Source organism: Mesoplodon densirostris, chromosome 5, assembly GCF_025265405.1.
Source record: "Mesoplodon densirostris isolate mMesDen1 chromosome 5, mMesDen1 primary haplotype, whole genome shotgun sequence".
Classification (NCBI taxonomy): domain Eukaryota; kingdom Metazoa; phylum Chordata; class Mammalia; order Artiodactyla; family Ziphiidae; genus Mesoplodon; species Mesoplodon densirostris.
In genome coordinates this window covers 46,617,829-46,630,976 of record NC_082665.1, presented here as the reverse complement: position 1 = coordinate 46,630,976, position 13,148 = coordinate 46,617,829, and the positions used below count along the sequence as shown (strand labels likewise).

Sequence of the window (13,148 nt, the reverse complement as noted above, 5' to 3'; positions counted from 1 at the left end):
TCATTGTCTTGTTCCAGATCTTAAAGGAAATGCTTTCAGTTTTATATATTCATATATATATTCAATATATTGAATATATTCTCAGCCCCTTTTTCTCCCTCTTCTCCTTCTGGACCCCTATAATGTGAATATTAGTGTGCTTGATGTTGTCCTAGAGGTCTCTTAAATTTCTTTTCATTCTCTTTCCTTTTTTCTGTTCAGTGTTAGTAATTTCTACTACTCTGTGTCACTGATACATTTATCTGTATCACTTAATATACTGTTGATTCTTTCTAGTGTATTTTTCATTTCAGTTATCGTATTCTTCATCTCTTTCTGGCTGTTCTTTATATTTTCTAACTCTTGTTAGAAACTTTTAACTTCCTGCTTTGTGCGTCCATTCTTCTCCTGAGTTCTTTCATCATTATTATGATCACTACCCTGAACTCTTTCTCAGGTTGATTGTCTCTCTCCACTTCACTTAGTTTTTCTTTTGGGGCTTTATCTTGTTCCTTCATTTAGAACATGTTCCTCTGTCATGTCATTTTGCCTAATTTGTTTTTTTATTTCTATGTGTCTTGTAGGTTGGTCACGTTTCCCAACCTTGGGGCATTGGCCTTTTATAGGAGATATCCTATGCATACCAGCAGTGCACTCCCCTCTCATCACCAGGGCTGGATGCTGTAGGGGTGCCCCTATGTGGGCTGCATCATTCTTTCTGTTGTGGTAGGCTGACTACTGTGGGCAGTCTGGTAGGCTTGGTTATCTCCTGGTCCATGTTGGTTGCCAGGTCCTGCCTTGTATGGAGGCTGCTGTGGCTGGCTGGTGGGACTGGGTCACAGGGATGCTTGCTGCAGAACTCCAGTGAGCCCCATAGCTAGTTCTGGCTCACTGGTGGGCAGAGGTGGGTTCCAGGAGACCCCAGGGCTGGTGACACCCCACTGGTGGGTAAATCCAGTTCCTGAGACTAATCCTGGCCCACTGGCAGGCAGAGTCAAGTCCTGGGGTCTGGCTGTAGGGGCCCAGGTATCCCAGAGTTGGTGTCAGACAACTGTTGGGTGGGGACGATTCCTGCTGGCTGTGGGGTCAGGGCTGTTTCAAAGCTTGTTTTGGCCTGCTAGTTGGCAGGGCCAGGGCCCAGCTGGTCCTGAGCTACTGCTGGCCCACTGGTGGGAGGGCTAGGTCTGCAGGTTGCAGGGATGTGATTGTCCTGCGGCTATTGTCTGCCCACTGGTGTGTGAGCCTGGTCGCAAGTCTAGAGCATGCACACTGGAAGTTGGGGCCAGGAATTCTGGGGCTGGTGCCTACCCACATGTGGGTAGAGCTGGGTCCTGGGGTCTCTGGCTGCAGGGCTCTGGGGTTCCCTTGTCTAATTCTTGCACACTGGTGTATGGGGCCAAGTCCGAGTGCCTGGGGGCTCAGGCAGCCCTTCCCCTTGCTCCCCGGCCCGGCCACAGTGCAGCTTCTGGCTGGGATGGCCCCCTGGTTCCGTGGAGCCTGCAAGTTGCTGGTGGGACGGAGCGCCCGCCCGGGGAAGGCAACGGTGTGAGGGGGAGGTGTCTCCGCCCCTGTGTCCCCTCCTCTCGCCCTTCCTCAGACCTGCCCTCTTTGGAGATCACCTCCCCCATCCCCCAGGAATATGGGTGGGGAGAGAGAATCACAGTCCTGGACTGAGGGGCGAGGACCCCCGGGTCCCAGGTTGGGGGGTGCTGCCACACTGGGGGTTAGCTTTGGGAAGTCTGGGGTCTGGGTGTTGTGGGAATGACAGGTGGTCTGATTAGGGGGTGGGGTGCCCCCGGGGGGAGGGAGGCCAGTCTGGTGGAGGGCATAGTGCCAGCAGGAGGGGCTGTTAAGCTAGACTCTGGGTTTGTTCCTGACAAGGGCCACAGAAGGCATCGTGGCCCAGGCTGAACCCTGTACCTGCACCCCTTGGGGCTTGGTGCTGGTGGGAGGGGCTGCAGGCAGGGAGGGAGGAGCTCACCCGCCTGCCAGCTGGCTGGAGGCTAAGGACTTAGCCAGGATTGGCTGATACTCCCACTGGCCCAGCCTGGTCAGCCCCGTCTCCAGGCCCTGACTCCAGGACCTTTGCAGCTTCTCTGTGGCTGACCATTCTCTCACCCAAGCCTCTGCCCCCTCTCCCAAGCTCCCACCTCCTCACTTTCCATCACAAGATCTATAGCTGCCCCCCTGCTCCCGACTCCGCAACATGCCGAGATTGCGCCCTCCGCCCAGCACATCCTCTCCTGCACCGGCTGGCTCCCTGGGTGGCCCTGAGCCTGCATGGCTCCACCCATTACACCTCACGCCAGCCCCACCACCTGCGATTGGGCCACACCTCCCCCAGCTGCCTCTCCTCTCTGGGCCTCCGCCAGGCCCTCTCCCACCTTCTCGTGGGGCCAGGGAGACCCTTCTGCTCCCCACCACTCCAGCTCAGCCCTCAGCTACGCTTGCCCCTCACCCTCTCTGCCTTCCCTTCTCCTCTCCCCTCATTTCTCAGCTCTACTCAGGCCCTGACTTCTCTTTGGCTTCACAGCACCCAAGGCTGAGACCCCCCACCATGGCCAGCCCCGGGGAGCCTGGGGCTGGGGAGGCTCAGGAGAAGGAGGGGTGGGGCGAGGGGCGCGCCCCAGAGCCACTGGCAGCGACGCTGGAGCAGGCCCAGGAGCTGTTTCTGCTGTGCGATAAGGAGGCCAAGGGCTTCATCACCCGCCACGACCTGCAGCTGAGCCCCCAGCCCCAAGAGGCCGCCCGCCCCAGGGCTGACCTTGGCTACTCAGCCTTGCCATCCTTGCCCGGCCAAGGCCTGCAGAGCGACCTGCCCCTCACGCCCGAACAGCTGGAGGCTGTGTTCAAAAGTCTGGACCAGGCACACACCGGCTTCCTCACGGCTCGGGAGCTCTGCCTTGGCCTGGGTGAGCCCGGCCCCTGAGCCCCACCCCCTACCCCGCTGCTCAGACACCCTCCGCTGGCACATGTGGGACTCTCTGGGGCCCACAGCCCACGTGGGTGGCAGCCCGTGCTTCTTCCTGGCCTCCCTCTGGAGCACAGGCTGGTGTCTGTACACCCAGGCACCACGGGAAGCCCCCCAGATGCTGTGGCATATGTGGAGATGACCTGCTGCCCGAGCCGAACCCAGGTGGGGCTGGGAGCCAGGCATGCCTCATTTTGGCCTGAGCCCAGCTGTCACCTCCCATTCCCAGGACAAGAATCGGACCAGAATAAGGAAGAAAAACAGGAAACTGGGCTCAGAGAAAGGGCAGGATATGTGTGTGGAGGCGGGGGGGTGGGGGGGGCTGCGGTGGTAACCCACAGCCCGGTAATCTCTCCCTCCCATGCCCGCAGGGAAGTTGGTGGGTGTGGAGTCCGTCCCGGGTGCCCTGCCCTCCCCGGCTCCAGAGGAAACCTTCAAGGTGGGCTGGTCGGATGTGCAAGGCACGGGGGGCTCCCTGGAGGAGGAGGAGGAGGAGAGATTCTGCTCTGCGCTGGAGCAGCTGGGGGTGGCCCGGGTCCTGGGTGAGTGAGTCGGTGCTGGCCCGGCTCCCAGCATCCTCATCTGCCCTCTGTCCACTGCATGCTGCCTGTCCGTGTCGCCTGCATGTTTGTTCCCAGGCAGGGTCCCTAGGCCGGGTCTGGCCCAGTCCTTCCTTCTCAGCTGCAACTACTGCGTGCCGGGCGTGATTTCCCACAGAATTTGCATTTCAGGAGGCAGCAGCCAGGGCTGCGCCCAGCACAGGCACAGCCGTGTGTACACAAGGACACAACCCCATGCACACACACCTCCTGGCCACACAAGCCCCGCACAGGCACAGACTCCCGCAGGGGTGAAAGCACCCAGGAGAGGCATGCCCTGCTTGTGCAGGACTACAGGGGCCTCTGGGGGCTTCTTACCCTGCAGGGTGGGGTGGGGAATCCCCGCTTCAGCTTCAGCCTCTGCCCTCCCCCGCCCCGCCCCTGCAGGCCGTGGGCAATTCAGACGCTCTGGACCCGGCTGCAGCGTGAGCGACCCGAACTGCTGGGCTCCTTCGAGGACGTTCTGATGCGAGCGTCGGCCTGCCTGGAAGAAGCGGCCCGAGAGCGGGAGGGCCTGGAGCAGGCGCTATGGCGGTGAGGGCGGCCTGAGGGCCAGGCGGAGGGGCTCCGCGAGGTGGTAGAGGCGGGGCCGGGGGCTGTAGTGCTAGCAGGTTCTAAGCAGCTGTCTCACCCCCGGTTTCCCGAAGGCGGGAGAGCGAGTACGAGAGGGAGGTGCGGTGTCTCTACCAAGAGATGGAGCAGCAGCTTCGCGAGCAGCGCCAGCGCCTGCGCAGTCAGGTGGTCCCGCAGCGCCGCCCCGCGCACGGCCCAAGCCCGGACGCGCGGGCGTCCCTGGCCCCGCCTTCTCCCAAGCGGACCCACTCGCGCTAGAGATTTCAGAGGTAAGAAGACATATGAAGTTAATGGAAAGTTTATGAAAAACTCTAACTGGGGCTTCCCTGGTGGCGCAATGGTTGAGAGTCGGCCTGCCGATGCTGGGGAGGCGGGTTCGTGCCTCGGTCCGGGAAGATCCCACATGCCGCGGAGCTGCTGGGCCCGTGAGCCATGGCCGCTGAGCCTGCGCGTCTGGAGCCTGTGCGCCGCAACGGGAGAGGCCACAACAGTGAGAGGCCCGCGTACCGGGGGAAAAAAAACCGCAAAAAACAAACAGAAAGCTCTAACTGTAGACTCATGTACCCTTAAGGTTTTGGATCAAGGATTTGCTTTCTTAGCAGAGAATTATAAACCATTCAGAAACAAAACAAAACAAGCAAAAAAAAACCCCAAACCCAAAAACTCCCTGGTGTACTATGAAACATGCTAGAGGAAGTGCTCCTGCCTTTGGGACATTAAGTGACCAAAACCAGAATTGCCTTCATGAGCTGGAATTTGTCACACTAACAAGTATAAGGTTGAGCAGAACCAGGAACAATTCATTAGAAGCTGAAGGTGGCAAATTCAAGGATCTGGCCTAAGCAGGGCAGAGAATACCATAAGCCTCACCAGCAGGTGACCCAGACCCTCTTGTCATCTACCACCATTGCACTGACGTCTTTCCCTCAGCTCACACATCTGGCCTCAGAAAGCCAAGTAGGTTCTTGGATGGTCATCTTGGTGTGTTGATGTCAAAATGTACAGATGTTGAACTATAGCTCCACCCAAGGTGACCGTGAAAGGCATCACTAAGGGGAAATTCTCCCTTAGAGCAGTGGAATGATCATCTATTTCCATTGTATAGAAAGAGAAGTGGTCCAACCTAAGAATATATAGACTCAGGGTAGAGGTGTAAAGTTTGGATAGTGGTCAGTGTCCTGTGGGGAGAAACATGAGAAGGTCAGGGACCAGGAAATCTGAGGAAGAGGCATAGGAATGGATTTACTAGAGTGGATACAGGGTTTGGTGATCCTCATATTCCATATAAATGTCCACCAGAGAGCATCTACCATGGAAGAGCTGTTAAACAACCAAATAGACAGAATTATTCAGCCAGTTGAGGTCATCCTGCTTTGTTCACCTGCCATGCCAGTGCTGGCACAACGGGCACATGAAAAAAGTGCTGTATCGGCTGGGATGGAGGAATGCATATGCATAGGCTCCAGCATTTCCATGCTGATCTAGGTAATGTTCCTTCCAAATGCCTAACTTACCAGAAACCGTTGTGGCCCCCAATATAGCAACATCCCTCAAGAAGATCAGCCAGCCGCTGGTGTCAAGTTTGCTGCTATGAACCTCTTATACTCTGAAAGTGGCAGAAATGCATCTTGACTAGTATCAGCATAATTCAGGTATGAGTTATCTTTCTTATCTGCAAGACCTCAGGTAGCACCAGTATCTGAGGCTGATAGAGTGGTGTATAACATGGCATTGGGCCAGAAATCCACTTTTCAGTAAAAGAAGTGTCATATTGGGCAGTGACTGGTACACTGGTTCTCTCCTATTTCACATCAATGGGAAACTACTAGCTTAATAAACGGATGAAACGGCCTGTTGAAAGTATAACTGAGGTGTCAGTACTATGACCTCCAGAGTGTACCTTCCACCAGAAATCAGTGACCATTATATGGGGCTGTGTCTTCAATAGGTTCAATACCTGAATCCAGGACTTCCCTAAGTGACCCACTTGGGGAATCTGTACTCTATGTCCCCACATATCTGCACTCTATGGGTTTAGAAGTCCTGGTTCTCAGAGGGGAAATGCTCTTACCAGGGAGTGCAGCAAGAATTCTATTATACATAAAGCCTCAGCAGCTACCCAGTCACTTTGGATTCTTTGTCCAAGAGACCACCAGGAAAGAAAAGGAGTCCATGAGAATTGAAGGGGGTAATTGACCCTGTTTTCTGGAAGAGACAGGGCTGCTATTATGCAATGGAAGCAGGAAAAATTATGTTTGGCATTCAGGTGATCCATAGGTATTGGCTGGTACTCCCTTGCTCAAGTTTGATAGTAAATAGACAAATGCAGCAATGAGGACTGAAAAGGGCATGGTGATGTAAGGTTCATATGCCCCAGGGATATGACTTCTGGATTCTCCTCCCGTATTATCACCTAGAGCAGCAGAGGTATGAGGCAAATGTGAAGGGAACCAAGAGGAGGAAGACGGATATTAGTGTGGCTTTGAGACTAGCTGCAGCCGTTGGAACTGCAGGTGTCCCATTAACCTTCATTTTTTTTTTTTTGCGGTACATGGGCCTCTCACTGTTGTGGCCTCTCCCGTTGCGGAGCGGCTCCAGACGTGCAGGCTCAGCGGCCATGGCTCACGGGCCCAGCCGCTCCACTGCATGTGGGATCTTCCCGGACCGGGGCACGAACCCATGTCCCCTGCATCGGCAGGCGGACTCTCAACCACTGCACCACCAGGGAAGCCCCTAACCTTCATTTTTTAAGATTCTCCAGGAAAAGAGAAAAATCCAAATTCTGGCGGGGCTTTCCCCAGAACTTATTATAAAAATAAGTAGTTCTGAGCAGTATAAGAGGTAGCCAGTAACAGATCTACTGTTCACAGCCCAGATCCCACCTATTTCCCTAGCAGTAAGAGTGCTAGTAGCTGACAGCTCTCAACTAAGTCCCTCTCTAGGAAATATCCTTATCTGAAGATAAGTGTCTTATGAAGGTCATATTACTTCCTTGGGGGCAGCCTGTATCCAATGACTATTCATGTAAGGTATAAATTCCAGGCCCCCGACTTAGGGCTTGGGAACTTTGAAGGGACATCACAAACCCCACTTCTCCACAGGATTGGCTAAGGTCTTTTTTTTGTAACTACATTCAAATTATCTTTCTGTCTGATCTTACTTCCTTCATTCAGTTAATAAGCATTGTCCCTGAGGGCATTCCCCAACAGACTTCTTTCATGCACATCTCCATCTCAGAGTCTGTTTCTTTACCTTTAAATAAGCATTTGAAGATAATGGAAAAACACCTTTTATCAAAAATTCCAAAGCCAAATCAGAGATGGAGAAAACAAAATACATAAGATGAAAACTGACTAAAGGTGGAAATGATTTGGAGAAAATGACATAATCATTTTGGAAATTAAGATTAAATTACATGATCCTCAAAGGTAAGAGATATTATTATCTTTAAAAGGGTAATTGAAGAGAGGAAAGGAAATGACTAATAGAATGAATGTGTAAAAAGAATCAGAGAATGATGGTATAGAAAATAAGCAAGGGTTATACACAAACACACAACTGGAATCCCTGAAAAAGAAAAAAAAATAATGGAACAGAAATAGTATTTAAAATAGTTCAAGAAAAATTTGCAGAAAAACAGAAGACTTTAACATACAATTTGAAACATTCTTGTGATAATTGTCCCAGAAAAGTGAACTTCAAGATATATCTTAGTAAAAGTATTAGATTTCAAGTAGAAGAAAACTATTGGTACCTCCATGTGGAAAGACAGCTTCACTTACAAATCAAGGAAATCATATAGGCATCTCAACAGCACGTATAAAGCGAGATAACAGTGGATCGATCTCTTCTGCGTTGGGGATGGGATTATACAGGAGGAGCTTCAAGATGGCGGAAGAGTAAGACGCGGAGATCACCTTCCTCCCCACAAATACGTCAGAAATACATCTACATGTGGAACAGCTCCTACAGAACACCTACTGAACGCTGGCAGAAGACTTCAGACCTCCCAAAAGGCAAGAAACTCCCCACGTACCAGGGTAGGGCAAAAATAAAATAGAGACAAAGAATAGGGACGGGACCTGCACCAGTGGGAGGGAGCTGTGAAGGAGGAAAGGTTTCCACACACTAGAAGCCCCTTCTCTGGCAGAGATGGGGGTGGTGGAGGGGGAAGCTTTGGAGCCGCGGAGGAGAGCGCAGCAACAGGGGTGTGGAGGGCAAAGCGGAGAGATTCCCGCACAGAGGACCGGTGCCGACCAGCACTCACCAGCCCAAGAGGCTTGTCTGCTCACCCGCCGGGGCGGGCGGGGCTGGGAGCTGAGGCTCGGGCTTAGGTCAGAACGCAGGGAGAGGACTGGGGTTGGGGGCGTGAACACAGCCTGAAGGGGTTAGTGCGCCACGGCTAGCCGGGAGGGAGTCCGGAAAAAGTCTGGAGCTGCCGAAGAGGCAAGAGACTTTTTCCTCCGTCTTTGTTAACTGGCGCGTGAGGAGGGGATTAAGAGCGCTGCTGGGCTTCCCTGGTGGCGCAGCGGTTGAGAGTCCGCCTGCCGATGCAGGGGATACGGGTTCATGTCCCGGTCCGGGAAGATCCCACATGCTTTGGAGCGGCTAGGCCCGTGAGCCATGGACGCTGAGCCTGCGCGTCCGGAGCCTGTTGCTCCGCAATGGGAGAGGCCACAACAGTGAGAGGCCAGCATACCGCAAAAAAAAAAAAAAAAAAAAAGAGCGCTGCTTAAAGGAGCACCAGAGATGGGCGCGAGCCGCGGCTAACAGCATGGACCCCAGAGACTGGCGTGAAACGCTGAGGCTGCTGCTGCCACCACCAAGACGCCTGTGTGCAAGCACAAGTCACTCTCCACTCCTCCCCTCCTGGGAGCCTGTGCAGCCCAGCACTGCCAGGGTCCCGTGATCCAGGGACAACTTCCCGGGAGAACACACGGCGCCTCAGGCTGGTGCATCGTCACGCCGGCCTTTGCCGCTGCATGCTCGCCCAGCGTCCGTACCCCTCCCTCCCCCTGGCCTGAGTGAGCCAGAGCCCCTGAATCAGCTGCTCCTGTAACGCCGTCCTGTCTGAGCGAAGAACAGACTCCCTCAGGCGACCTACATGCAGATGCAGGTCCAAACCCAAAGCTGAACCCCAGGAGCTGTGTGAACAAAGAAGAGAAAGGGAAATTTCTCCCAGCAGCCTCAGAAGCAGCAGATTAAATCTCCACAATCAACTTGATATACCCGGCATCTGTGGAATACCTGAATAGACAACGAATCATCCCAAATTGAGGAGGTGGACTTTGGGAGCAACAATATATATATATATATTTCCTTTTTCTCTTTTTGTGAGTGTGTATGTGTATGCTTCTGTGTGTAATTTTGTCTGTATAGCTTTGCTTTTACCATTTGTCCTAGGGTTCTGTCTGTCCTTTTTTTTATTACTATTTAAAATAATTTTTTTTTCTTTTTTATCTAACATTCCTTTTCTTTTTTTTTTTTTTTGGATGACCACAACAAAAGCAACAATGGTTGCAATTACCAAACACGAAACACACTCATACTATGTCATAATATTGACATTCAGTCCAGTAATCCTCCACTGCAGCTCCTTTACTTTGCAGCGAAAATTGATTTGTATTTTTTTTGCCTCTGAGTCCTTGTGGGATTTTTCTTTTTTATTCAAACAGAAAGCCACAAAAATTATAATCATCCTCATCAGTTCACTCAGTCCCATGTAATTAATTTTTTTTATCTTGATCTTTTGTTAGCACTTTTATGAATCATCAGTTTTCCACTAGAGTTCTGAAAATGCTTATTCATTCAGTTCAGCAGTATAGTCAGTTACCAGAAACCTGTACTTGTCAGAGTCTTTTCCATGAATTTCTTGAAGATGAAACCCTTTTATAGGAATGTTTTTGCAAAAGCATCGGAGTATACCCAGAACTGTCTGTAAATGACAAAAGACTTAAAAATGACCACGGTTAAAGGTTTGATGGAAGTTCATAGTAATGCAATTGACAAGGAAATTTAGTTATTTCTGAGATATACTTTTTTTTTTTTTTTTTTGCGGTACGTGGGCCTCTCACTGTTGTGGCCTCTCCCATTACGAACACAGGCTCCAGATGCGCAGGGTCAGCAGCCATGGCTCACGGGCTGAGCTGCTCTGCGGCATGTGGGACCTTCCCAGACTGGGGCACGAACCCGTGTCCCCTGCATCGGCAGGTGGACTCTCAACCACTGGGCCACCAGGGAAGCCCTGAGATATACATTTTAAAGTAATAACTAGAATTAAGACTTATAACGTTATACCAGAACATATAAGATTTTTAGAAATTTCATGTAATGTCTGAAACATTTATATTAACATATTTCCATACAAATAACCCAAAGAAAGTTTAGTTGTTTTTTTTTGTTTGTTTGTTTTTTTATACTGCAGGTTCTTATTAGTCATCAATTTTATACACACCAGTGTATACATGTCAATCCCAATCACCCAATTCGGCACATAAGAACTTTATTTTATTTTACTTTATTTTATCTTCTCTTCTTCTTTCTTTCTTTGTTTTTCTCCCTTTTATTCTGAGCCGTGTGGAGGGCAGGCTCTTGGTGCTACAGCCAGGCATCAGGGCTGTGCCACTGAGGTGGGAGAGCCAAGTTCAGGACAATGGTCCACAAGAGACCTCCCAACTCCACATAACATCAAACAGTGAAAATCTCCCAGAAATCTCCATCTCAACGCCAAGACCCAGCTCCACTCAACAACAAGCAAGCTACAGTGAAGGACACTCTATGCCAAACAACTACCAAGACAGGAACACAACCCCATCCATTAGCACAGAGGCTGCCTAAAATCATAATAAGGCCACCCCCCCCAAACACACCAACAGACGTGGACCTGCCCATCAGAAAGACAAGATCCAGCCTCATCCACCAGTCCACAGGCACTAGTCCCCTCCACCAGGAAGCCTACACAACCCACTGAACCAACCTTAGCCACTGGGGACAGACACCAAAAACAATGGAAACTACGAAACTGCAGCCTGCGAAAAGGAGACCCCAAACACAGTAAATTAAGCAAAATGAGAAGACAGAGAAAAACACAGCAGATGAAGAAAGAGGTAAAAACCCACCAGTCCTAACAAATGAAGAGGAAATAGGCAGTCTACCTGAAAAAGAATTCAGAATAATGATAGGAAAGATGATCCAAAATCTTGGAAATAGAATGGAGAAAATACAAGAAATGTTAACAAGGACATAGAAGAACTAAAGAGCAAACAAACAGAGATGAACAACACCATAAACGAAGTTAAAAATTCTCTAGAAGGGATCAATACAAGAATAACTGAGGCAGAAGAACAGATAAGTGACCTGGAAGATAAAATAGTGGAAATAACTGCAGAGCAGAATAAAGAAAGAAGAATGACAAGAATTGAGGACAGTCTCAGAGACCTCTGGGACAACATTAAACACACCAACATTCGAATTATAGGGGTGCCAGGAGAAGAAGAGAAAAAGAAAGGGACTGAGAAAATATTTGAAGAGATTAGAGTTGAAAAGTTCCTTAATATTGGAAAGGAAATAGATACTCAAGTCCAGGAAATACAGAGAGTCTCATACAGGTTAAATCCAAGGAGAAACACGCCAAGACACATATTAATCAAACTACCAAAAATTAAATACAAAGAACAAATATTAAAAGCAGCAAGGGAGGGCTTCTCTGGTGGTGCAGTGGTTGAGAGTCTGCCTACTGATGCAGGGGACATGGGTTTGTGCCCTGGTCTGGGAAGATCCCATGTGCCACGGAGTGGCTAGGCCCGTGAGCCATGGCCGCTGACCCTGTACGTCCAGATCCTGTGCTCCACAAAGGGAGAGGCCACAACAGTGAGTGGCCCATGTACCGCAAAAGAAAAAAAAAAAAAAAAAAGCAAGGGAGAAACAACAAGTAACACATAAGGTAATCCCCATAAGGTTAACAGCTGACCTTTCAGCAGAAACTCTGCAAGCCAGAAGGGAGTGGCAGGACATAATTAAAGTGATGAAAGAGAAAATCCTACAACCAAGATTACTCTACCCAGCAAGGATCTCATTCAGATTCGATGGAGAAATTAAAAGCTTTACAGACAAGCAAAAGCTAAGAGAATCTAGTACCACCAAACCAGCTTTACAACAAATGCTAAAGGAACTTCTCTAGGCAGGAAACACAAGAGAAGGAAAAGACCTACAATAATAAAACCAAAACAATTAAGAAAATGGTAATAGGAACATACATATCGATAATTACCTTAAATGTAAATGGATTAAATGCTCCAACCAAAAGACCTAGATTGGCTGAATGGATACAAAAACAAGACCCATATATATTATGTGTACAAGAGAACCACTTCAGACCTAGGGACACATACAGACTGAAAGTGAGGGATGGAAAAAGATATTCCATGCAAATGGAAATGAAAAGAAAGCTGGAGGGCTTCCCTGGTGGCGCAGTGGTTGAGAGTCTGCCTGCCAATACAGGGGACACGGGTTTATGCCCCAATCTGGAAAGATCCCATATGACGTGGAGCGGCTAGGCCTGTGAGCCATGGCCGTTGAGCCTGCGTGTCTGGAGCCTGTGCTGCACAACGGGAGAGGTCACAACAGTGAGAGACTGGCATACCGCAAAAAAAAAAAAGAAAAAAAAAAAGCTGGAGGAGTAATTCTCATATCAGACAACAAAGATTTTAAAACAGATTATTACAAGAGACAAATAAGGACACTACATAATGATCAAGGGATCAATCCAAGAAGATATAACATTTGTAAATATTTATGCACCCAACATAGGAGCATCTCAATACATAAGGAAAATGCTAACAGTCATAAAAGGGGAAATCAACAGTAACACAATCATAGTAGGGGACTTTAACACCCCATTTTCACCAATGGACATTTCATCCAAAATGAAAATAAATAAGGAAACATAAGCTTTAAATGATACATTAAACAAGATGGACTTAATTGATATTTATAGGACATTCCATCCAAAAACAACAGAATACACT

The 13,148-nt window shown here is 49.7% G+C and overlaps 1 protein-coding gene across 1 annotated transcript; it reads left to right on the top strand.

Moving 5' to 3' along the window:
- The first annotated feature begins 2,536 nt into the window (after positions 1-2,536).
- Positions 2,537-4,380, top strand: LOC132490437 (EF-hand calcium-binding domain-containing protein 4A-like). The gene is made up of 5 exons (XM_060098800.1): positions 2,537-2,697; positions 2,776-2,891; positions 3,322-3,496; positions 3,937-4,083; positions 4,197-4,380. The coding sequence occupies exons 1-5, from the start codon at positions 2,537-2,539 to the stop codon at positions 4,378-4,380; spliced, it is 783 nt and encodes a 260-aa protein (XP_059954783.1).
- Positions 4,381-13,148: the final 8,768 nt, after the last annotated feature.

Bases quoted from the DNA above. Each gene is read 5' to 3' on its own strand.
- LOC132490437 (XM_060098800.1), top strand. From the start codon at position 2,537: ATGGCCAGCCCCGGGGAGCCTGGGGCTGGGGAGGCTCAGGAGAAGGAG. The intron at 3,497-3,936 runs GTGAGTCGGTGC...CCGCCCCTGCAG, and splicing joins GTGGCCCGGGTCCTGGGTGA to GCCGTGGGCAATTCAGACGC. The intron at 4,084-4,196 runs GTGAGGGCGGCC...GGTTTCCCGAAG, and splicing joins CTGGAGCAGGCGCTATGGCG to GCGGGAGAGCGAGTACGAGA.